Source organism: Cavia porcellus, unplaced genomic scaffold (assembly GCF_034190915.1).
Source record: "Cavia porcellus strain 051 isolate PalLab524CR breed Dunkin Hartley unplaced genomic scaffold, mCavPor4.1 scaffold_7, whole genome shotgun sequence".
NCBI lineage: Eukaryota > Metazoa > Chordata > Mammalia > Rodentia > Caviidae > Cavia > Cavia porcellus.
The window spans coordinates 21,701,822-21,728,073 of record NW_026947490.1 but is presented as its reverse complement, the minus strand read 5'-3'; the positions used below and the strand labels follow the sequence as shown (position 1 = coordinate 21,728,073).

The window sequence follows — 26,252 nt, the reverse complement described above, 5'->3', positions numbered from 1 at the left end:
GGAAACAGCTCAGCTGACAAGACCTTGGAGAAGGATATACACAGTCCCCAGGGCCAGAGGTGCTGAGGTCCAGGTCTAAAGTAGAAAAGGATGGAACCAACTGAAGGCTATTGGCTGAGGGTTGGCTGGTATATCCTGAACCCCTTTCAGAATGCGCTGGTTAATGTATTTATTTATTTTTTGCAGTACTGGGGATCAAACTCATGACTTGCCAGGCAGAGGCTTATGCCACTGATCTAAATCCTCGGCCCACACTGGCTAATTTAAAAGGGACATTCACTCTGGCTCAAGGGGACATCAGCCAGCTGAGGGCTAGACACAAGGCTGGAGAAAATAAAAAACCTGTATTTCACATATCCTCTTGCAGTCCAAAACACGCACACATTACATGTGCGAGGACTGTACAGCCAGTCCATGCCACCACTGACCTGTGCTCAACACCCCACACCCAAACATGTGCCAAGACAAGACTGAAGCAGCAGCATGCACCACTCACATGTCAGCTCAACAGAACAGACTCAGTGGGCAGTCCAGCAGGGCCCAGCTCATGCACATGTGCATGCACACACACACACACACACACACACACACACACACACACACATGACAGAGCAGGCAGAAGCAGGGAGCCTTGGCTCTAACCCAGCTTACAGCAGGACCTTGGGCAAGAGCTTTCACATCCCTGAGCCTCAGTTTGTGCACCTATAAGGAGGAGGCTGGGTGTCATGTCACCCACAGCTCCTTTGGTCCTGAGTTTAGAACCAGACTCCCAGGTTGTCCCCTCCTGGATACTGACTTCATCCCCTGGATCCTGATGCTGGAGATGGAAGGAGCCCCTAAACCTAAATTCAAGAAGAGCTCCCCAGGGTGCTGACATAAAAAAGCCAAAGTCCTAAAAGAGCTGTCAGAATGCACAAAGGGAATAAAGGCCTCGACAGAACCCAGGGTAGAGAGACAGGGGCTGGTCAGAGTTCACCAAAGTTGGGGGAAAGGTCACCCAGGCCCTAGCCCAGTCTGTAGCCAAGGAAAAGGACCCCCCCACACACAGCACAATGTCAAAGCACAGCCCTGGTGATGGAGAGGTGGCCCAAACTCAAAACATAACACAGTCAAAAATAGGAGGCAGGAGATCAAAACACAAGAACACAAGCCTAGGTCACTGGGAGATGACACAGAGCCAAAGGGTTACAGAGGAGTGGCACAGGCTGACAACAATACCCAAGTTCAAGGAGGAAGCAGACAGACTCCAAATGAAATCCAGAGCCAAGGAGAAAAAAAGATGGATCCCAAAACAACAACTCAGTGTCAGAGAGAGTAGACACTGACCCAAACGGTGAGCCAGAGCAGAGAAAGGCCGCACAAATGCAACAAACAAAACAAATGCAGAGGGGAAAAAACTAAACGCAGGGCCCAAGAGAGAGACGGCTCTAGTCCAATGTAACAGGCACACAGAGATTGCTCAGCTCCAAGGCAAATCCTAGGAGTGCCATGTGTGGCAGAGGCCCAAACCCAGCTGGGTTCTGAAAATACCTGTGGGAATTCCTAGGTGCGAGTGGTTATTCCCTTTCCTGTGCACTGGCCATGCTTATGACTAAGGTGTGAATCATCGTGGGAACAATCCCAGCGGATAAGGGAATCCCGTTATTCCTGTGCACCTCCAGGAGTCTGTCCCTGGAGGCCCAAGTCCTCAATTCAGTGCTGAGGGAGTGCTGGCCTTTCAGATGGGCTTAGAAGGGCCCTGGTGGTCCTCAGGACACGTGCTCAGCACCCCACTGCCTCATACATCTTCAGGGCTCTGCTGCCTCTTTCCATGCAGCCCTTTCTGGCCGCCAGCCCTCTTAGCCACCCCAAGGCCCTGCTGCATCCCCTCCTTCCAGTAGCAAAAGCAGTGACTCTGCTCCCCAAACACTTTCAGATCTGCCCACTTCTCTCCACCTCCACCACCCCGGGCCATGCCTCTGCTGTGCCTCTCAGAGCAACTGTATTTGCCTTTTCATCACCCCCTCCACCTCTCATAAACTCCTAGTCTATTCTCCATGCATAAGCCAAGGTGTTATGGATTAAAAACTGGTGGTCAACTCAACGCCAGCTGGATTATATCACTATAGTACTGAGTGTAGATGTCCCACCTGAGGAAAGTTGCTGGCTTAAATAGAGACATGGAGAAGAAGCTAGGCGTTAATGCATTGAGGCGTTGGGTTCTCCTACATGTTACTGTTTGAGCAGTTGGTTCTCCTGGAGGACTCTGGTCCTCACATTGAGCATTGTTTCCTGGGTCTGGAGGGGAAGACGTGTGCCGCTTGGTCTCCAGGATGAACTCGTCATGCTGCTTCCTGGCATGTACTCCACTGTGCTTATCGTTGGAGGAGCTCAAGGCCTCTGTGTCACTGAGGATGGCTGTGGTGCCTTTCAGGACAGCCCTGGTCTTTGTTATGAATGTGGCTTCTTGACTCTAGCATAGAACCCTCAACCTATCAGCATACCTCCTTCACCCTGCTAGCATGGACTTTCTAGCTTCTCCGCTGGCCTTTGGGCCTTCCCAGCACAGATCTGTAAATAAGACTGGCGTGAGTCCCTTTCGTGGACTCTGGACCTCCACTTGGACTTGTGGGAGGCATTGTCATGAGCTCTGGGTTTTCACCTGGACTCATGTGGGACACTGCTGTGGGATTTAAGCCCCTGACTAAATATTCTATGTCCTTGGTGTTGCAGATAGATTTCCTGCAGTGTCTTGTGTTAACTCTGGGTGACAATCATAAATCGTATTATAAACTCCATGTCCTGATTCTAATTGTTCTCTGTACAACCCCTGACTACAACACCAAAGGGATCTCCCCCTGTTGAAGACCTTTAGGGCATTATCACAGCAAAACCGTTTTATGGTCCGGGGCCCTACTTGAGCTGGGACCCACCTGCCTGCCACACCAGCCCTGCTCCCCTAACCCTCCCTGCTTCAGGCACTATGGCCTGCTCCTTGCTCTTCGATACAGCAGGTTCATTTCCTACCTTGCTGCCTTTACCCTTGGTCCTCCCTAGCTCCTCTTTACTGGAGGCTTAAATTGTGCCTTACCCCTTCCACCTTCTCCACAGCAGCCTCCAGACCCTAACTTGCACCCACCCAAAAGTCCTTTGTCATATTACCTATTCCCCTGATTTGCAGTTAGGTTACTTAGGGATGGGCTGTCTTCCCCACTACATGATAAGCTCCTGGCCTGTTCAGTCCCCAGGGCCTACACAGAGGAGGCTCCCCACAAATGCTAACTTGGTTTCGGCCACATCCAGCCTCCGAACGGCCCCCACAGCTCTCTGCCTACCCTTGCTCCCATTTCCAGGCCACTCACCATCCTTGTCTCCTGCCAGTTTCCTTCTGCCCACTGTTCCTTTAAGCAGGCCATTCCCATAGCCTGGCCCAACCCTCTGAGGGCACTCCACACCTTCCCTCCTCTGGGATCCCTTCCAGGGGCTCCACATATCTGAATACCACCTGTCTCACATCAATCCGGAATGTTTGCCTTCCTGCCTCTGCTATAAAACTACAGGCCTTTCAAAGACAGTGGACTGGATGTGTTGTGCTTAGCACAGCCCAGCATAGAGCAGGGTACCTTGCACATCCCACCCCATCCTCCTCTGCTGAAGCCCCCCAAATTTGCTGCTGCCTCCTGGGCCTCTCAGCCGCTGTCAGATGTAGTGACTTCTTCCCTGGTGCCCCAGTGGAGCAGCTCCTTTTGCCCCGAGAACAATCCCATGCATAAGGACACCATTTCTACCATGCACGCTGCTAAGAAACTGAGGCACAGAGAGGGTAAGTAACTGATCTAGTAGCCCCAGTGACTTGGAACCATTATCCCCTTAGGGGCTTTTCTTTCTGCTGTCCTATCCCTCCAGGGCTGGGGGGCCTCTGAGGTGAGGTCTGCCACTGACCCCTCTCTGGTTCCCAGGGAGGACAGGAAATGGGTGCTGCCAGACTCCAGAGGGACAAGCAAGTTCTAGAACCTCTGAGAGATATATGGCAGCCTTAGCTTCCATCCTGTCCCCCAGCACTGCTTTGAGTTTCATCTTCCCGGACCCCATCCCAGGAAAGGGCTGGAGGGTATTCTGCACACAGCCATCTCCTTCTCCACCTTAGCACCCTCCTGACTGTGGCCCCAAACACTCATGGAATTGAGTTGCTCCTTTCTGCTTCTGCTGCCTGATCTTGCCCTGGCCATCATCTCTGACCAGAAAGCTCCTGGGCTACTCAGCTAGTAGCTTGAGGCATCTCAATAAGATACAATCTGGTCACTCTATCCCCCTGCTCAAATGCTGTAACAGTGCACATCATTTGTTAGCCATCAGTTAAATCCTCACTTGGCCCCAAGAGACCCTGACTGCACTGCCCCTCTATTAAACTCTGCTCCATATGGCCCCTACAACCTAGCCTGCCTCATTCCCTGCCATCTTGCCCTCTGTCCCTGCATTGCAGTGACTCTGCCCATTCCATTTGTTCATTCATTCATTCATTTAGCTACTAAGCAAATCTTGGCTCATCAGCCCACATTGGCCACATACAATTCTAGCTTTGGGAATACAGCCATGGAACATAAACACGCTATGTCTGGTAGTAATAAGGGCTATGAAGAAAAATAAAAACCAAAGCCATAGAGGCCCGCTGAAGTCACTACTTTGGGTACAGTCCCCGCTGTGAGGAGGTCTGACATGAAGGAAATACGGGGCAAGACAGGAGAAGTCTGGAGGTGAGAAGCCAAGGTTGCTGCCATCAGGGAGGAGGCAGCAGAACTGCAGAGGCGGGAAATGCAACAGGGCGGGACCAGAGCTCTAAGGTCTTCAGGCCCAGACTGTGCTGAGGGACTGGCTTTTACCCTAAAGGTAATGAAGGACATCCTGTTGGAGGGTGTGAGCCAGAGGCAACATGATGTGGATGCTATGAGAACAGACCACAGGCAACAGAGGGACGTGGGGACCAGGCTGTCAGCAGCAGATGCCCAGGGAGATGAGAAGCAGCAGTGGAGGTGGAGAGAGGCGATCGATTTGGGTTTTGCTCTGAATATAGGACAGAAGGATCCTTTGACGCTGCAATTCCATTCTAAGCTCTTTTCAGAGCCTCTCATCCCCAGCTCACCCTCTTTTCTCTGCAGAAGTACCTCTAAGAGAAGTCTTCCTCCCCCTTAGTAAACACCTCCACTTTACCCCAATGGGACGCAGATAGTTGTTTAATCTTTGGAATGAAATCAGTAGATAGGGGCTGGGGATTTAGCTCAGCGGCATAAGCGCCTGCCTTGCAAGCAGGCAGTCATGAGTTGGATCCGCGGTACCGATAAAAAGGAAAAAGACAAAAAAAAAAAGAACAGAAACCAGGAAGAATTCAAATTAGAAACGACAGTGTAAGGGAGGGGTCATTTAAATGCCCAAAACCAGTCAAAATACTTGCGATTGTCTCGCGCTCTGAATTCAACCTCGACAATAGGTTACTGTAACCCTCGGTCCCGATTTGCCACCTGCTGTCAGACTTCACCAGTAGGGGGCGCTAGAGGAGGATGCAAGTGTGAGGAAGCCTGCTCCTTCCAGTCTCCTCCGCCTCTGCCTGCCGGCCTGCTAAGATGCCCCAGGCAGCAGAAGAAGCTAATTTGCCTCTTCCTGCCCCATCCAGCCCCGCTGGGGGTTGCCAGTTTTAGCTGCGGGTGCTCTCTTCAGGGCTTCAGTTTCACCCCATTTTTAAATTTCTGTTTAAGTTTTTCCCTTTGTTCTGTCAGAACTGAGGATGTACAGCCAGGCATGGTGGCATGTATCTGTAATTCCAGCACTCTGGGAAGCTGAGGCAGGAGGATGGCAACTGGGCAATTAAGAACATCTCAAAATTCAAAGAAATAAATAAAAAGCACTGGGGATGTAACTCAGTGTAAATGCCCTGGATTCAATCTCTAAACAAAAAAAAGGTCGGGGAGGCAGGGGAAAACCTACCCACTTGTTTGAGCATTGTCTGTTCTCCAGACAACAGAAGGGGTGAGTGGTGACAGAAAGGACTAAAAGTCAAAAACATGTACTTTCTGGCCCTTCAAAGCAAGGAGTCAGAACTCCTGACTTGGAATTCTCTCATCTAGAGAGAATTCTAGGTATAACACAATTATACCCAGAAAAAAATTTTTTTTCTTCATTCAGATACCTGTATGGTTTGCCCCCTCACAAAATTGGACCAGTGCAGATAGGACATACCCAGGTCTGGATAGGAGCTCAGTCCCTAGGCACACCTAGGCATGGTCAGATGCTGAGTCTCTAGCAGGGCCCAGGAAGAAACAGCCCTTAAGCTGTTTCTCTAAGCTGCTCTCTACGGGAAACGGTTAACCGCAGATGGCACCGTTTTGCTCCTGTGCGTCACCTACTGGTGCCTGCTGCAGCTCCATACAGCACCCTGTTTGCCCCCAGCCCTTCGCAGATCTGTGGATCTGGTGGGTTAGCAGGCCCAGAGGGAAATCAGCCTGCAAACAGCTTGGACTTGCTGCAGAGCTGGCATACACACTAGGTTTTACTAGAAATGAAAAGCTGTGTGGACTGAATGGAAGGCAAGTAGACTGGGGCTGCACCACCCAGTGTGCAAGCTGCCATCGGCATCCAAAACCCTGTCAGATGTCACCAGCACCAAGCAAACACAGGGCCCTCCTCAGACCCTGAAGTTTGATTTCGGTAGGACCCAACTCTGGGCTTCCAAGTTTTTATTCTCTCAATCTCTTCTTTTATTGCCTCGGTCCTAAGCATGGCAGCTATTTCCTGCAGTTGCTAACTGTGTGACTGATATCTTTTTATCCTTCGTTAGCTGGTTAACAACTTTATATTTCATTCACAATACTTTATATTAAATCCTTTTTGCTCCACTAATGATTCTAAGTAAAGTAACTGGTGGTATTTTCATCTCCAGATTGGACCAGACTTAAATGAATAAAAGTTGTTTGGGGTTTGTTGTTTGTTTGTTTTGCCAATTCCTCTGACAAAACTACTTCCTGCTCGTCAGATCCGACCAGCATAATGTTGTCAATGCAGATCAGTGTGAGGCTGTGAGGCTTCTTGAGATCAAGTTCTCAGCAGCCTGCATCTCGGCAGAAAGCAGGAGAGCGGATGTTGCCCTGAGGCAAAGCTGTGAAGATGTGCGCTCGGGGCTTCTGGGTGGTCTTTGGAAATTGGTATGGAGAGAAAGCCATTGCCAGGTCACTAGCTCACACTGGCTGCCAAGGGCTGTGTCGATTTGCTCCAGTAAAGATACTTCATGTGGGACAGCAACTGCAATTGGAGTCATCACCTGATTACAGTGATAACAACCCACAGTCACTCTCCAAGATCCACCTGCCTTCTGTGTAGGCCAAACTGAATGGGGTAGGGTCAGTAACCCTGCTTCTTTCCAGCCGTTAATGGTGGCACTAATCTCTGCAATTCCCCCAAAGGATGTAGAATTGTTTTTGAATTACTATCCTGGGAAAGACAGGAATTCTAGGGGCTTCCACTTGGCTCTTTCTACCATAATGGCCCCAGCTCCACGGGTCAGTGCACCAATGTAGGATTCTGCTGGCTGCCATGTATGTGTATTTCAATTATAAAGCCAACACCTGGGAAAACAGAGAGTCCATGGCCCTATCAGGCCCATTTTGAGTTGAATTTGAGCTCAGACACTATCAATCACCTGACCATATAAGCCTACCTATAGCACACCACTCAAACAGGAATAATCAAAATGATTTGCTATCTATCAAAATAACAGGGGATTGCCTATCACTACAAGCCAAATGAAACATGCAATGCTGAGAAGGAACTTGTTTAGAAACTGGTGTCATCATTCTAGAATGGAATTCAACAATAGAAAGAAAAGCCATTCAGTCATTCTGGAGAATCAATCTAAAGAAAATACGCTAGGTAATCTTGTGCACCTGTAGTCTCAGTCTCTTGGCTAAAGGAGGCAGCAGGATGGCTTGAGCCCAAGTGTTTGAGACCAGCCTGAAGACCCAGCAAGACCCAGGCTTAAAAAAAAATAATAAGCTGCAATGCAGGCAAAGCTTTTGTGCATAAAAGATGTTTGTTTGCTGTTGTTTATAACAGCACACGCTTTAAAATCTAGCAAAAACTAAATATAAAGGATAGTTAAAATAAATAACAGAACAGCCACAAGCAGATCAATACATGTCTATGCCACATTCTGTTTTGGTTAAAATAACCAGGTACTATTTTGGGCCTTTCTAATTGGCAAAGATTTTTTTTGAAAGATTGATAATTGATAATTGTTGACAAGAATATAGGTCATTTGACATTGTCACGTACTTTTGGTGGGAATATAAATTGACAGAATTTGTTTGAACAATCATTTGGCAGTATATACTTAAAAACTATTCATACCTTTTGACCCATGATTTCCACTTCTTAGAATATATCCCTCACGAACATTCCCACAAATCCATGGGCCAAGTTGATAGGGTCATTGCCTATGCTGGCACAAAATGGAAACCACCCAGGTATTTACCATTATGGGTAATTCATGCCCCCGTCACTCAGTGGAATCTCTACATCTTCCTTTGAATTTCAAACAAACATCTCAAAGAATCCATATCCAGTGGCACTGGGGTGGAAACCAGCCTTCCTACTCATCTAGTTGGCTCAGCCAGACCTGCAGTCTCCCTGTCTGTATACCTCCAGTCTGGCAGCCCACCTGCTGTAACTGTCACTCAAGCCCCAGCCAATGACGTCTCTTGTCCATTCCTTCTCTCAGCCAACCTCCTATGTAGACCATTTTGTTTCTTCTCCTTCACACTATAGCTATTTCTCAAGAGAATGGCCAGAATCATTTTTAAGCAGTTTAAAAGATTCAGTATATCCATGCAATGGAATATTATTTTGCCATAAAAAGAATGCAGTACTGATACACACTGCGATGTGGATGAACTTTGAAGCATCATGCATAACTGAAAGAAGCGAGACACAAAATGCCACATACCCATATCAGCTAGGCCTAGCACTCAGGAGGCTGAGCTAGGAGGATGAAGTTCAGTGCCTACCGGTGCTACATAGAACATCTCAAAAAGAGTAAGACACCAATACAAAAACGGGGGGGGCCAGGGGTGATGGTGGTGGTGAGATGTTCCTCAGCAGCAAAACACTTGCCTAGCATACAGAAGCCCTTGGATGCAAGTTTCAGCAGAAGAGGGAGAAAAGGAAGAGGAGGAGAAAGAGGAAGAGGAGGAGGAGGAGAAAGCACCTATGTACTGGATGATTCCATTTATATAAAATATCTATAATAGGTAAATCCACAGAAGCAGCAAGATTGGTAGCTTCCAGGGGGTTGGGGAGACAGGGAGAATGAGGAGACTGTCAATGACTCCAGGGTGTTCCTTGGGGGTTGCGAAAGTGTTTCAGAGTTAGAGAGATGATAGTCCACAACACAGAATATGCCAAATGTCACTGAACTGTGTGTAGCCTGTAAATGGTTAATTTTGATATATAAATTTTATCACAATAAAAAAGAGGCACACCCCACTTCAACTATACAATAGCTTTTCAACACAATAAAAATAATATCCAACATTTTACCTGCATCTACTAGATCCCACCAAGTGGTGATCTGAGCCCTCTGTTGGACCTCACTGCCCCTACTCTCCCCTGCTCTCTTGCCTCACCCAACCTGGCCCAGCCCCTTCACTGGCCGCTGGACACAGGCAAGCTCAGTCCTGCGTCCGGGGTTTACACTCTCAGCTCTCTCTCTGGAAAACACTCTTCCTCAGGCCCGTCTGCTCATTAGCAAGAATTTACCGAGCACCTGCTAAGCATCAGCTTGTGCTAGGCACAGGAGATACAGAAGTGAGGCACACAAAGTCCTTATCCTGTGACCTCTTCCCAGTGGGTCTCGCACTCCAGCACTGGAAATCCACCCTACAGGCATGCTACCACTGAGCTAAATGCTTAGCCCTTTCTGTTTTCTCATTTTTCTTACTGCTTGACTGTGTATCATGCTGTGATTATATATATAATTATATAATCTAGGCAAGTAAGAGACTGGGGATTGAATCCAGGGTCTTCACTCTGAGTTATAGCTCCAGACCTTTTTTTCTTCCTTTTTTTTTTTGTTTGTTTTAAAGAGAATAAAACACAGAAAAATAAAAAAGCATACAAACAAAACAACAACGACAAAAAAACAGTGATACAGGATTTCAAAGCGAGATAGGAAATTAACAATGGGTGTTATATTGCATATTGTTATCTTCAAAATAGTTGCTTAGCTTGCCAGACACAGGCATGCAAAAACTGATCAAACAATAGAGACTAAGTGTTCCTTTCCATGAACACAATTAGTGATATGATTATCTTTGCTATCTCGTATTTATATATATGCTTTTTTTCCCGTTCCTCTTCCTTCTTTTCCTCATTCCAGTTGTTCTTCCCCTTTGAGCAGTTTCTTTCCCTTCCACTGTATTTTCTTTATTTTGAGGGTCTAAGTCACTCATTTGCCATGACGGGGCTCAAACTTCCTGAGCCTCCTACCTTACAGGTGTGCACCACACTGCCTGGCTAAGAGGCTGCTTTTAAGTGGTCTATGACAACTTTTTTTGTTTTTAGTGCTAAGGATTGAACTCAGGGTCTCACACATACTAAGCACCCATCTATCACACAGCAACTCCTCCAGCCATGTGACAGCCTTCGATGCCACGTGGAAACACACAGTGCTTTTTTTGATGCATATACATTTTGGGCAAATGGAATTATATTTAATATATATTATTTTATAACCTGAAACACAATATAATATCAATTTTTTAAATTAAGGGTTCAAAAATCTACATATAACATGAGATAACTGTTTAACGCATTAACTAGTGGTATCTTGCAGCGATATTCTTTCTCTTCTCTACACCTACCTGTGATTTTTTTTCAATATGTAAAAATCCTGGAATTGGAAGACAAACACAACTTACTATTTGAAAGTGTCAATCTAAAGGACTTGATGCAACCCCGGAGACGGGGCCAGATGAGGACCACAAGCAAGAAACCTGAAACTACGCACTCTTCTTGGCTGAGGAAAAACTGTGCTGGTGCGTCTCCCTCTGGATGGAGGGACCACAGTGGCAGTTCTGCAGACCCCTTGACAGAATCATCATCTGTTCACTAACAACTCATTGGGCACCTGGTATGTGCCACACAGGCATGAAGAGCTAAGCAGAAAGGCTCCACCCCGGGGTGAGGATGCCACCAGTGAGGTGCGTAGGTACTATCCCAGTGATGACAGCATTTGCACCCTGTACTGACCTCATCTGTCCCCAAGGCCGTTATTCCCCATTTTTAGAGACAGGAGCAGCCATGTCTACATGTCACACAACCAGCAAGGAACAAATAAGTGCAAACTTGAACCCAGGGCTACCCACGTCCAAAGCCCACCCTTTGAAGAGCATTCCTAGACATAGCATCTCACTAGTGAAGACCACCTGCAGACCAGGCCTTCTTTACAAATGCTCTCATTTAATCCCCCTAAAATTCCAGGTGGGAGTAACACCAACATCATTTCAAGAGGGGAAACTGAGGTTCAGGGAGATGAAGTGGCTTGACAGGGATCCTGGGGGACCAGTGGGAACCTGGAGCTGGCTGTCTGGTTCCCAGTTAGTGCATTGCGGTACTGGATGCTGTGGTCACCTTAGGCCCTAATTCAGGATCAGAGCACTCATTCCCCCAGCTGCCCAGGCTGTTGGGGGCTGATGGCTCCTAGCAGCATCAATAGGAGACAGTTTCTCACCTTGGGTCCTGGCCCTCCCAAGGGCAAACATGTCCACTGACATGTTAGTGGGGGCATAAAGCCCCTTGCCTCCAGGGGAGATGATATCCTTGAAGGTCATCCCAGCTCCAGAACTGTCACAGGCTGGCCGAGGGCCAGCCATGACTGCATTACAGCTCAACTCTTCCCAAGCTCTGGACCTGTGACGGCTGCTCTGCTCTGGAGGTGAGGCTAGAAGGTGCAGACTTTGCTAAGGCACTCAGGACTTTGGTAAAGCAGGTATGATCAGATTTGCACTGCAGAGAGATCCTATTGGAGGACGAACTAGAGTACAGAGTCCTGAAGATAGGGATGCCAATGAGAGAAGCAGGAAGGGAGAAGGCCAATTCCAGCAGCGGCCACTGGGTGGAATAAATGGACCATAATTTGGCCCAGGATCCCTGACCAAAGGTGGCTAGGGTGGGGAGATGCCAGTACTGTGGGCTGTCTTCCATCTAGAAGTCACTCTCCAGCTCTGCGCTAGCCCACCGGGGTGCTGTCCTGGCTCTCCCAGTCATTAGCTTCGTGGCCTGGACAGGGAATGTTAATGCCTTGCCTGTGCATTTGAGAAAATGTGGCTAATAGCAATCCCTCCCTCACTAAAGGCTGTGACTCCTTAATAGGAGTCAATTACACAAGTGCCTGACTGGTCCGGAATGCTGAGCATTATTGGACTATCCCAGGCTTCCCAAGTACCTCCTGGGGGTCTGGGACAGGCACAAGTGTAGTCCTGTGTGTTGGAGGCAGGTCCCTTTGCTACTGAGCCCCAGCTCTCATGCTGGTAGGAAGGCAGCGATCCTCTGGGCCATGAAGGATCATCCCAAGGGCAAAGCAAGTAATCCTTAGAATGTGCCTGCACATGGTGCGAAGTCAACTAACAGCAGCTGCTTCTGCTGTGGTGACAAGGTGACAATTCCCACGTGCCTCTGCAGGCCTGGCCACCCCACAGCAAGCAGCACAGACTCAGTGAAGCCAAGTCCCACCCTTCTTTCTGCTCCCAGCCTGCTCCTCCTCCACTGTTCTCTCCCTAAATGTCATCGCCAGCTGCCCCAGCCAGACAGGGGAAGAACACCAACTCGCCAGCCGCCTCCTTCCTCCCGCACCCCACACACACACACCAGCAGTTGCCAAGCGCCGAGCTCTGAGCCCTCCCTGAATCTTCACCATTGCTGTGCCCCAGCCGCAGGCCCAACGTCTCACCTGGAGCCTCCTTGCTGGCCCTGCTACCTCTGCTGCCCCCTCTCACTGAAGCCAGGTCACAGCATTCTGAAAGCATCCCATGGACCTGCTGAGGCCCAAACTCTTTAACCTGCCCAGCGAGGGCAGGGCCAGGTCTGACTTGTTCACCGCATCACTGGGGTAAACTGCAGGACTAGGTAAACAGGAGGTGATCAATAAATACTAGCTGGGTGGTAAACAGACAGATGAGCGCACAAGCACATGCATGAGCTGGCTGGCCATGCTGACAGGAATGAGAACAATACAGCCAGGTGTGCTGGTGCATGCTTATAATTCCAGCGCTCTGGGAGGCTGAGGCCGGAGGATCACAAATGTAAACTAGCCTGGGAAACTTAGCAACTTAGCAAGATCCTGTTTCTGTCTCAAAAAAGAGAAAATTTAAAAGGACCAAAGATGTAGCTCGGAGCAAAGGCTCTAGGTTCAATCCCTAATATTACCAAAAAAAAAAAAAAAAGGGGGAATCATTGGATACAGGCACACAGTACCCCCTCCTACCAGGCCCTGTTCTGGTGTGGACTCAATCATTTCAGGCTCATACCCATGCCAGGGGATACGTCTCCAGGTTTACAGGGGAAGAAGCTAAGTTAAAAAGAGGTTAAGTAACTTGCCCAAGATCACAGCTAATACACAGCAGAGCCAAGAGTCAAATAGGACTTAAGACTCCTGGTCACAATCACAGCAACAAACCATGAAAGCTTACCCCAGGCACCAAATCTTCTCCCTCACCCTACCAGAGAGACTCAGGGGTGCACAGGCTAAGCCTGACCCGAGGCCAGGCAGCTGTGAGCACTGTGGCAGACAGCCTTCTTTGCTGATGAATAAACTGCAGCCCTGTTCATAGTGATTGCAGTGGGGGCCACTCCCTTGCAGGCTGCTTATATATGGGAGTCCCACAATGAAAGGAAATGTCTTTTTTTTTTGTCTTTTTCTTTTTTATCGGTACCGGGGATCGAATTCACGACTGCCTGCTTGCAAAGCAGGCCCTTATGCTGCTGAGCTAAATCCCCAGCCCCATGAAAGGAAATTTCTAAGCTTGCATGACTGAAGTCCCAGCTGCAGAAACAGGCATGGGCAAGCCTGGCTGTCAGGCAGAAGCAGGGTTACCGGATCTGGGCCTCCTCCCCTGTCTCCTTAGGTGCCTCTTTGGGCTTCAGTCCTTAAAACACACCCTGAAGCAAAAGCTTTCCAGCAGGAAGCCTCACAGGGCAGTGCCTTGGGGACTGGCGGGGAGGCAGGGGTGGGGCAGCTGGGGGGTGTTGGGTAGGGAGACCAAGCAGCTGGGACTCAGGGGCCCTCCCGCTTCTGCCTTCATCAAGGCCACTATGCTTCTGTACAGGATTCTGAAGAAGCTTTCAATCTGAGAAATTCTGCTGTTCAAAATAATTTTTGAAAATCAGTACCCAAAGGATAAATGTCCTTGTTGGGCAAAGTGCCCCACTCGTGTCTACCCTGGTGACATTCAGGGGCTCAGATGAAGTAGATTCATCTGGCATGGGAGAGACATCCAGGTGAGAATCGCTGGTGCTGGTGTGCTCAGCCAAGTCCAATGTCAAGGCCACCCTGACTGTTCCTGGCAGCAGTTCCCTGATCTCCACACTAGCTCTGGGTGTGCCCTAGCCAGGGGCCTATGTGGCACAGCGCTGCCTCTGGGCACCTGCCCATCTGGTTTCTCTGCCTGGAATAAACATTCCATATTGGCCTTCCTTCTGACAAGCAATGCATGAGGATCTTGCCTTTGCTGCCTGAAACATTCACCTCAGCACAGAGCCACCGGGTAGGATCCTACCTTCGGGAAGGAAAAACCAAGGCTCAGAGAAATTGCTCACCCCAGGTTTGTTGGACTCCAAAGCGTTCTTCCCACTGTACTCTTTCCCCTCACCTCCCGTGGCCCTGCCTCACTCCTTTCCTCACCTCCACCCAAGTCCCATCCACATGAGGGCCCCTCTGCCTCCTCCAGTGCCCTCTCCTCTGCTCCAAGCACATTCCCATCCGCTGAGCCCCTCACCTGGTGCTTCGCAGCCTTTGTGAGTCAGTTGGGCATCACCTTTGCTGGGGAGCCTGCCCTGGGTGCCCAGGCTGGTCAGCGCCTGCAGTGGGCACCTCTTCTGAGTTTCCTCCATCCCGGCCCTCCTAAATCTGGTTGCAGTCATTTGTTTCCTGTGTCTTTAAGGGACTGTGAGTTGTTGGAGGTAGGACCCAGGTCCTCAGTGCTCTCCACTGGCTAACACTGAGCCCCAAGAGAGGCGAGCCACCCCCAGGTACTCCAGGAACACCTACTGAGCGAGTGAATGTGAATCCACAGGATGCCAGCTCTCCCTGTCGGGTGCTGGCTACAGTGAGTTCAGAGGACATAGCCCCTTCTTTTAGCTTCAGCTGGTGCAGGAAGCCTTCCTTGACCACTTCAGACCCTTGCCTGACTCCTAGTCCTCGTCAAATCACTCAACGTGTCTTCATTTGCTTTTTGAGCCAAGGTTTTGTTATGTAGTCCAGGTTGCCTGTGAGCTCATTATGTCACCCAGGTTGGCCTTGAATGCACAGAGATCCTCCTGCCTTAGCCTTCTGAGTGCTGGGATTACAGGAATGTGCCACCCTGTCTGGCTTCAACAAATCTTTGAGCACCAACTAACTCAATGCATTTAATGAAGTGAGCCACAGGGAACTGGCACACCATCACCCATCTTCATCTGGTTCCATGGCACACTCAGGTGCAGGTGCCCAGCACTGGTACCATCAGCCAGGTTGGTAGAGAGGCCCCTAGGATATATGCGGGGCTGCCACCTGCCTACCCTCCCTCTTATCTGCCCCATGGCTCTGTGCCCAGCCCCAGCCCAGCCATACCCGGTTGATGAGCTCGCCAACCATGCCAGTCCAAGAGCCGTTGGGCTCAGGGGCCCCATACAGCCCATCCTCAACCAGCCGCAGGCGGTAGCGGAAGCGCAGCAGCTCGGCCAGCTCCCGTAGCATGTCCACACAGAAGCCCTCGAAGCGCTCGTTCCCCGACAGGGCCTGGAAATTGGGCCGACGCATGACATACGGGTTCTCCTGGGTAGGCAAGAAAGGAGAGCAGTTAAAAGGCTGGCATTTTAGGGCTAAGTCAGGGATTTGGGACCACAGGTAGTGCTGGGACACCTGGAAAAGGCAGCTAGATCAGGAATCTGTTCAAAGAGGGGGAATGACAGCTTCATTGCATATAGTCTTCACTTAAAAATGCTTGAAAGAAAAAAAAAGTTAAAAATTTAAAAGTGCAAAAAAAAGGGGGGGGGGCGCCTGGAGGTTTAGCTTAGCGGCATAAGCACCTGCCTTGCAAGCAGGCAGTCGTGAGTTCGATCCCCGGTACCGATAAAAAGGAAACAGACCAAAAAAAAAAATTTAAAAGTGCTTGAAATGTTAATCCCAGCCATTTAGGAGGCTGAGGCAGGAAGATCACAAATTCGGGACCAGCCTAGGTAACAGGAGGAGACCTTGTCTCAAAATAAAATTTTAAAAGGGCTGGAGATAAGAGCTCAGTGCTAGGCCCTGGATTCAAACCCCAGGACCAGGGAGTAAGAATAGCTCAAAGTAGAAACAGGCCTGCTAGCTGGAGGGAAACAAAACAAAACAAAACAAAAAAACCCACATGAACCTTGCCAGCCTCTAGCAGATTGCAGGGATTGCAGACCGCAGACAACCTGACATTCATTGGTCTCCAGCCTAAGTGCCTAAGAGACAGGAGAGAGCTTCACAGAAAGCCAGCTTGGAGAGAACTTGTGCCAGGCTAGAACAAGAGTTTCAAATATTTTAGTGACCCACAATGAGACAGTGTACTCTGCCACACAAGTCACCCCCTCACCATCACAGGCAATGAGTATCATTTCCACAAAACAGTCCCGGCCCCTCGTGACTCCAGTACACTCCAGTATTTTTTATTCTGCTCTACTCCACCTTTTCACAGGGCCAGCAGTGACTTGGTAAACTGATTTCATGAGGCATCTACGGCCAAAGTGTCTCCCTCACCAGGCTTGGTCTCCAACCCTGCACCACTACGAGGGAAGCAGACCTGAGGTGCCAGATGGTGCGACTTCAAGAGGATTTGGAAACCTAGACTGATTTGTAAAATCCCCTGATTATAAATGTTAGCAACTAATTCAAATTCTAATACTCGGTTAAAAAAAAAGTTTCACAGGCCAACCCACACACACCTGCCAGTTTGCAGTCTGTGGCCTTTTGCTGCCTTGGTGCTTACTTCTAAGAGGCACAAGCAGGATTTACTGACCCCAATGCACAAAAAGAGAAGAAAAGAAAGAATGAAAAAAAAACATGTAAGCCGAGAACATCCCGTGTGTTAGTAAGACAAGGGCATGAAGATGACTATGACAAAAGGAAAACTTACACTGCTCTAGTTATTGTCTAAACAGTCGTTAACGCAGTGCCACCCTGGACTGATGAATGAGAGGCTTAGGAAGCAGATGCAGGGGTGGATGCCTATAATCCCAGCCCCTTGGGAGGCACAGGCAGGAAGATCACAAGTTTGGCATCAGCCTGGACAACTTAGCTGGAGCCGGTCTTACAATAAAATTAAAAAGAGCTGGGAGTGCAGCTCAGTAGGAGTGCACTTGCTTAGGATTTTCAAGGCTTTTGATTCAATCACCAGCACCAAAAAAGTCTTAAGCCATAGGTGGAAAGTTGTGGCAACAACTCCATGACGGCTGCTATGCTGTGAGCACTTGCCCTGTGTGTGTTCTGTTTCCTTATTTAATTCCTCACAGAGACCACGTGCCAAAATAAGCATTATTATTAGACTAGTTTTTCAACAAATGTGCACACTGTGGCTCACAGAGGGCAAGTGACCTCTGTCACCTTTCCTAATTACTGAGCTCTCTGGTAGATGTGAACAGAATATGTTGCTTCCTCACCTATCACTGTATGAAGTCCACTTTCTCACTCCATTGTCAAGCCAGCCTTGTGACTTGTTTTGGCCAAAAGCATGTGGCGGAAAGGGAGTTGTGCAGATTTCATTGGTTGATTGATTGGTACCAGGAATCAAACTCAGGACCTTGCTCTTACCAGGTAGGTGCTGTACCACTGAGCTATATCCCCAGCCCATAGATTTCAGAACTTTGGTCTTCAGAGAAGCCTCTTCGGACAACTGTGTAAGGGAACCCAGGGCAGCCTGCTGGCAGATGAGTGGATTGGGTATGCCAGCCAACAGTGGGCTGGCTACCAGCCGCATGAGCCCCGGTAAGACCATCTGAGAACTACCCAGCTGACCCGTAGAATCATGAGAAATAACAAATCACTATTAGGTCTCTGGGTATTTAGAGTGATTTGCTACACAATGACAGAATGACTTACCATGGGGCCAGGTCCTGTCATGGGCCTGGACTACAGATTCCATGGAGGTTCACAGCTAAGGGATTATGCGATGGAGAGAAACCAATGCTTTTTTTACTACCAAGATGCCTTTCCAAATCCAAAACTGTGCAACTGGGAGCAGGAATGTGAGATAATACTAATAATAGCAGCAGCAGCTAGCGTTTCTTGTGGGCTTGCTATGTGACAGCTCTTCTATCAGTGTAGGAGGTCGGTATTCTTACCTCTGCTTTAGCGCTGAGGACACTGAGGTCCAGGGAAGGGAAGTGAGAAGTGGCTAAGAAAGACAAGCCACTCTGACTGCAAAGTTCTGCTCTCTGACCCTGTGTTAAAGTGTATTCACATGGACGTAATTAGAGGAATGGATATGGGAGAAGTCAGACAGGGCAGGGGCATCATATTTGGGTACTGAAGCTGAAGAAACAAAAATCAAGACTCTTCGAGCCAACCACCTATACTAGAGTTCAAAGGTTCTCATTCAGCCCTGTGTGTGTGTGTGTGTGTGTGTGTGTGTGTGTGTGTGTGTGCGCACACGCGCGCATGCATTTCTGGAGATTAAATCCCAGGAGTGGTTAGTTATGTCCCCAGTCCTTTTTGAAACTGTATTTTGAGACCGGATCACATGAAGTTTTGCAGGTTGGCCTCAAATTTATCCTTTTCCCCTGCCTCCCAAGCTAAGATTACAAGTATGCACTAACCCCATGCCCAGCCTTATACAGCTCACTTGCTATACAGAGGAAGAAACCAAGGCTTAGAGAGGTAAAGTGCATATCTCAAAGCCAGACGTTAAAGCAGGGTAGTGGGGAGAGGGGCCAGAGCTGAAATTCACAACCCTATTTCTGTACACTCTGAAGGTTTTATTCCCTCTACTATGCCAAGACAATTTCCAAATGTAAAACTGAGGAACTTGGGTTTAAGGTCTCAAAATCAGGACCTGAACTCACACAAAAACAGAGATGGGAGCCTCCTATATGCTCAGGATCTAAAAGCAATGACCTAGGACTCAATTCAGAGCACTGGGCCTTCACAACCATATGTCCTCTAAGGAGCCACCAATCTAAGGTTTTCAGACATCAAAGAGAATCGCATGAGAAGTCCAACACTATGGACAGGCAGTGGAACACAGCTAAGTCAGATTCTAAGAATCCATCCTCCTAGAGACTCTGTTTCTATGCACAAAAATCCAGGCCCAAGAAAATCACTGCAGCAGTATTCATGATGGGAACAAAGAGTGAAACAACCTAATTTGGGACAAGTTAAAGAGATCATCGATGTCATAAAAGAATCCCAGGCAACTACAAAAATAGCAAAGTCTATAAGATATATTAAGAGGGGGAAAAAATAAGCTACAGAACAGTGTGCACAATATGCTATTCTTTGTGGAAGAAAGAATGGGGATGCAACATTTCTGGGATGATGGTACCTCTGAGAAAAGGAGGGATCAGGGGAAAAGAGGCTGATTTTGTCCTTCCTTATTCTTTTTATCCTTTGATTTCTGTTCTCCCGAGGTTTATGTTATCTCCCAATGCTAGGAATCTTTAAAAATTGAAGTATTTATTTAAAAGTATATGGAAATAAGCCAGGCATGGTGACGTAGACCTGTATCTCAAGCCCTGGGGAGGCAGAGGCAAGAGGATCTCTACGAGTTTGAGGCCACCTTGGGCTACATAGTAAGTTCAAGGCCAGCCTGAATTACATAGCAAGACTCTGTCCAAGAGAAAAAAAAAGTATGTGGAAATACAAAGAATCAAAAAGAGCCAAAGGAATCTGAAAGAAGAACATCAAAATTGGTACCTTTACTCTACCTACTAACACTTAGTTAAACCATGGTCTTAAGAGTAAAGGTGGACAAATGGACAACAGACTGGAGTGTTAGCAAACCTGTATCAAAATGGATATGGATTTCCAGTGAAGATAAGACTATGGGAAGAGAGAAAAATGATTGTTTTAATAAATGGGCCAAATTAAACCTCCATATGAGAGAAATGTATTCTGAACCCTACCCTCTTACTTCATAAGACAAGTCTAGCTGATCTGTACATTTTAAAAGTCCCTCCCCACTCCCAACTGCAAATCAGAGATTAAACTGAAGGTCTTTGCACTGAGCTACATCCCATCCTCCCTTTTTAGTTTTTATTTTGAGATATAGAGTCTTACTAAGTCTTGTGGGTGCCCAGGTTGGGATGATCCTCCTTTCTCAGCCTCCCGGAATTCTGAGATTACAGGCATGTACCACCATGCCTGCCTTCAGATTTAAATGTAAAAGGAAAAACTATTAAGTTTTTAGAAAACAGATAGCAAAAGGGGCTGGAGATGTAGTTTAGTGGTGGAGTGTTTTGCATGTGTGAGGCCCTGGGTTTGATCCCCAGCACCACAACAAAGAAAATAAAACCCAATGGTTTATCCTCATGAACTCGGGGTAGGGAAAGGATTTTTAAATTCTAAGAGCATTAATCACAAAGGGAAAAAACTGATAAGTGAACAATAAAATTAAAACCCCAGTCACTTTATAAAATTATACAAGTGAGAATGAAAAGGCAAGCCACAAAGGAATTGTCAATACATACAGCTGACAAAGGAAGTATATCCAGAATGTATAAGTAACTCTAAAATCAATAAAAAGGTCATAGAGCCCACTTTTTTAAAAAAGAAAGAAAAGAAAAAACTTGAGCAAGAACTTCCCAAAAGAAGACTTCTAAATAGTCAATAAACACAAAAAGGTGGTCAAGTGAAAAGAAAAACCACCGTTATCTTGGTATCTTTATACACTCACCACTGGAAAATGAAAAATAAATTCTCAGTCGCACACTGCTGAGGGGAATGAAGTAGTACAATCACTGCGAAAAATGCTTTGGCAGCATCTATGCAAGCTAAGACACACCTGCAGCCAACAGTGCTCCTCTCTGAGCTGATCCAGCAGGAGAACCAATGCAAATGCCCCAAAAGTCGTGGCACAGAACAGCAAAAGTGAACCTTGTAGACATGTGTGCCCAAAGTGCAACCTAAAACACTTTTATTTATTGCAAGGTGCCAACACTGCAATTAAACCTGAATACTGTTTAGTTTAGGGGAAAAAAAACTCATACATTAACACCTTTTATCTTAAAAGAAAAACACATGTGCCATAGGTTCATTACCACTGGCCTAGAATGTTCCCAGTAGTACTGTTCATAACAAAAAAAAAAAAAAAGGAGAAACGGTTCAAATGTCCTTCTACATGTGAAGAATAAGTAAACTGTAGACACATCCACAACACAGAACACGTAGTGAAACTAAATCACATGCAAAAACATGGATGGATCTCACTATGTCGAGCAAAAGGAGCTGGATGAAAGAGAACATGCACTGTGGTGTGAGGTTGACACAAAGCTGGGCTTGGTGGCCTGTGTCTGTACACCTAGCACTTTGGAGGCTGACACAGAAACTACCCCAAGTTTGAGCCTCACCTAGGCAACCTGGTGACTTAGTGAGACTCCATCTCAAAACACAAAAAGGGCTAGGGATGTAGCTCAGTGTGAAGGCCCTAGGTTCAATCGCCAGTACCATCACTGACAAAAGGGCCAGGGGTACTCAGTGACTCTGCAGTAACCAACGTTGAGACAGCAGTTCCCCTAAGCAAGTCAGTGAATGGAAGTGGAGCAAGGAGGCTTCAGAAGTGGAGGCTGGTTATGTAAATGTTTTGGAAAATTCAGTGAGAAGTAATTAACAATCTGTGCAAGATTCTATGTGCACGTTACACTGCAATAGAAATCTCTTATGGCTTGGTGTAATACTTGCCCAGCATGTTTGAGGTCCTGGGGTTCCATCCCCAGCACAAAACAATATAATAATAATAATAATAATAATAATAATAATAATAATAAATAATGTCTTTTAAAAATTCAAGGAGGATGGCTTTTAGAACATCCTCACAAGCTGACTGCTTTTTATGAACTTGGGATCCAAATCCAGGTTCATGATTTTCTGGAGTATAATTTATATGATTCTGATCTACCCCAATTGCCTCACTCTGTTATGAACACTTTGACACCCTCACTATAAAGAGGAAACCTAAGGCAACAGAAGGGACCTGCTCAGGTCACACAATATGTAGACAGCAGTGTCAAGTTCAGAAAAAGAGTCCTGAGGACTGGGGAAAAAACAGAAATCAAAGCAAAGTGGAGCAAAGGATAGACACACAGGTTGCGCCAACTCAAATGACCCTGTGCACTGTTAGCTGGGCGACCTTCAGCAGTCACTTAACCCTCCTGTACCTTAGTTTCTTTGTCTGAAAGTCAGGGTCGTAAAGGTACTAATCTTGGGGAGGTAGTGGAGACTTAGGTAATGCTGGCAAAGACCTCACAGCGTTAGCACTACGATTGCTATGTTCACCAAGGACAAAGGCTGGGGAGGCAGGGCGCTCATAAGCACGCAATAGGCCTTCCAGCTGGTACTGCTGGGGCTCTTGGGGCCTTCACTGCTTCCACGGCCCCTCAAAGTACATCACTGGACCCATTTTACAGATGAAGGTGAGGAAACCAGTTAAAAGACTTGAAACTGGGGGCCCAGAATAAACTGGGGTCTGTCTCCCCCAGAATAGGAGCTCAGACTGCCACAACAGCCACTAAAGACCGAGGTGAGGTCATGGCCTGAGGAATGGATCATTAGGACTGACTGTGTGCTTGAGGTTGGGCTGTGGAAAGAAGGCCCCAGCTTGGTCTCATGTCCTTGGGATTTCTGCAGCTTCACCCGCCCCTCAGGCTCTCTCAGCCTTGAAGCTAGCTCGCCCCTTCCAGCTGCAGAGCTGTCAGCCCCATCCCAGGGGCAGTCCCAGCCCATACCCATCGTTTCTTCCTGCTCCATGGTAAAGTGCAGGTGCCAAGGCCCTCAGCCCCTTCCCCCTGCTGTCCCATAGGCCCCAGAGCACATGTGTCCCACCACTTATCACCTATCACGTGTTCTCCTCTGCTTGGCAGGTGTCAGGTGCCATTCTGGGCCCTTAGGCAGAACAGAGAAGGAGGTGAGCCCTGATTCACGTCTTACCAGGCACCCAGTTGGATTCACATCAATCCCCAAGTATGTGACACAAGCCCCACCCCAAAATCTGTGTCAGAAAATGCTGGTGAGGGGCCACAGTGTGGTCAATGGCACAGTGCTTGCTTACCACACATAAAGCCCTGGGTTCTAACCCCAGTACCCAAAAGATAAAGGGAAACAATGATGATGGAATGAAATGTAGCACTTTGGCTTATACCCACCAAGGCTGCTGGCCTCCCAGCTGTGCTGACAAGCACTTCCTGAGTCCTTGCTCCTGCTGCCTGAGATATTCTCTATGCACAATTTTTAAAACCCTGTCTGATGCCACCTCCATCCACGGGGAGGCCCTTCTTGGGCTTTAAAGCTCTGTCAGTCCCCTCTTTCTCCGGGAAATCCTTGTTACCCAGGGTAAGAATTACTATGTCCAGGTGCGTCACCTCCATCAGGCTGGGATCACCTCCCCCAGTGCCACTTGAGTGCACCTGTGACTCATTTCTGTGCCTCCAGAATTTGTGTAAGACCAGGCACACAGCAGCTTTAGTAAATATTAGCGGAATGAATGAGTGAACCAATCCATCAAGAGAAGAATGAACCTCATGAAGAGAAGAACAACATTAGCTTTTGGGCCTTGGGGAGCAGGGAAGAATGTGAGAAAGGGATGCATCTGACCTCTTCTCCCTGACTTCTACACCCTGCTCCCCACCAAGGACCCCAGGGATTTTCAGGAGGCTTCACGGACTGACCATATACCACATGGCCAGCTGCTCCTAGCCAGCCAGCACTCAGGGCCTTTGATGAGGCTGTTACCAAGTGTCTGGTTTTCTGTCTGCAGCCATCTGTTGCTCCGCAACAGGTTCACTGGCCCTCATCTAAAGGGATATGGTACACTCTAGATCAGGAGTCCCCTAGGGAGTGACCGTGTGACTTGCTGCTTCTGAGGGCCTCTGACATCCTGTGGAACTCTGCAGAAACTCCCTCTGAACATCAGTGCTTACAGCTCTTATCTGGCCCAGCTCACAGCATGGTTGAGGGCTTCTCAGGAATCGGGGGAGCCAGTAGGTCATGAATTTGACTATAGTGAAGAGTGTGGCTGCCTGGCACATCCAGCTTCCAGGCCCAGCTTCTCAGGGAAGCCCTACTGTCTAGGCCCTGTATGTCACCACCTCTCTGACCACAGTATGTGGCAGGAGGCAGCAGGCAGCAGGCACAGTGGTGAAAGCACAGGCTCCACTGGGGTCTCGGTAGTCTTCTTATCATCAAAAGGGGGACAATAAGGCCAATCCTGCGGGCTGGCTGTGAGGTTTCAAGAGCAACACCTGATAAGGGCTTCACTGTACCTGGTGCAGAGCAGGTACTTGGTGAACAATGGCCACACCAAGGTCACTTCTTCTCTGATTTTGCAAAATGCAGGAACAGCAGCCCCTGAGGTACCAGACATTGTCCTTAGCTGGGCTCAAGAATGGAGAGGACTACAGCTTCAGACTACAGCACTTAGAGACTCAGGCTCTGGAGCTACAGAGGCGCAGCCTTCAGTCCTGGCTATGCCATGCATCTGCCATATGATCCCAGGCTAGTTGCCTCACCTCTCTGATCTTCCAATTCCACATCTTCAAGATGGAAACTACACAAGTTGGAATGTATCAACACACTAGGATGGTAAATGTGACAAAATGATCATTCTACCGACTGTGATTATTGAAAACCTCCCATTGACCAGAAGCCCAGGGCTGATCTAGTTGCTACGGCAGATTCCGTACCTTCCCCTCCTCTGGCAGTGGTTAGGATGGTGATGCTTTCCATGGTCACAAGTTGGGACACAGGATGTGAGTCATGTTTTCTGCTAGTCTGTGCACAGAGTCCTGTGCACATCACAGGGAGCTAGGACAGGGCTGGGCCCTGCATTTGGACCTCTTCCCTTACTGACCTTTCCCTAGCCCTCAACCACTCACCAGGATGGTTGTGACCACCAGCGTCTTGTTGGCCAATGTCTGCGACAGATTGATGTCCAGGGTGGTGGCATTCATGGCCAGGGTCCGGTTAGAGTACCACACCCCAATCTGAGAGCAGAGAAGGCACTGTCAGCACAGGACCTACCAGGGAGGGTCTCAGCAGCTTCTGGGCCACCCCACCCATACCCCAGAAGGGCTCTGGCATTGCCCTGAGCCTGCTCACCTCTCGATGGCCTTGCTGAGACTTTTCTAGGATGCGCAGGGTATAGTTGGTCCTCTGCCCTTTGCTGTTGAATTCCACCCGCCCGGTCAGCCCATCATACTCTACCTAGCAGGGCAGGAGGTGGGGCAGAGGGAGGGGTGACAAGGCCCAGAGATGGGCAGAAAAGTCCAGAGGGGACCAGACATTCAGAGAAAGGCATAGAGACAAGGGTGGAGGGGACAGAAAAGAAGGAGCAGGAAGGCTCAGAGTCATAGAAAAGACAGCACACAAGGAAACACAGGTAGATGGCACACAGGAACAGACAAGGAACAAGTCCCAAAGACAGCATGCAGACCAGGCAGCAGAGAGCAGCAAGAGTGAAGAGAGGAGATACAAGAGTGAAGAGAAAGCCAGGACGCAGGGGCAGGCAGCAATGGAGGGAAGGGACAGGGCAGAGGGCAGCAGAGTGGACACAGTGAGTGCCACCACCTGAGGTGGTCACTGCCCACCCCTGCACTCTCCCCTGCCCCTGGCTCACCATTCGCAGGTAGTTCATGAGGCTGGTCCCGTGGGGCCAAATGTTGGCCGAGGTACAGGCCAGCGGCTTGACGCCAATCTCCTGGCTTCGGTTCAGCTCTCGGACTGCACTCACCACCACGTGCACAGCATCAAACATCAGGGCAGCAGACAGCTGGGGAGGGGTAGAGGAGGGTGGGGAGGTATGGGA

The 26,252-nt window shown here is 48.4% G+C and overlaps 1 protein-coding gene across 6 annotated transcripts in view; it reads right to left on the bottom strand.

The window, feature by feature from the left end:
* Grik5 (glutamate ionotropic receptor kainate type subunit 5) overlaps positions 1–26,252 on the bottom strand; it is a 55,772-nt gene that overhangs the window by 17,253 nt on the left and 12,267 nt on the right. For 5 of the 6 annotated variants that reach the window (XM_063252177.1, XM_063252178.1, XM_063252182.1 and 2 more), the window contains 4 exons: positions 26,064–26,216; positions 25,547–25,651; positions 25,324–25,431; positions 15,848–16,051 (listed from right to left, as the gene is read on the bottom strand). In XM_063252177.1, coding sequence (XP_063108247.1) covers positions 15,848–16,051; positions 25,324–25,431; positions 25,547–25,651; positions 26,064–26,216 — 570 coding nt within the window. The remainder of the gene's footprint in view (positions 1–15,847; positions 16,052–25,323; positions 25,432–25,546; positions 25,652–26,063; positions 26,217–26,252) is intronic. The other variant, XM_063252180.1, reaches the window with a different exon arrangement.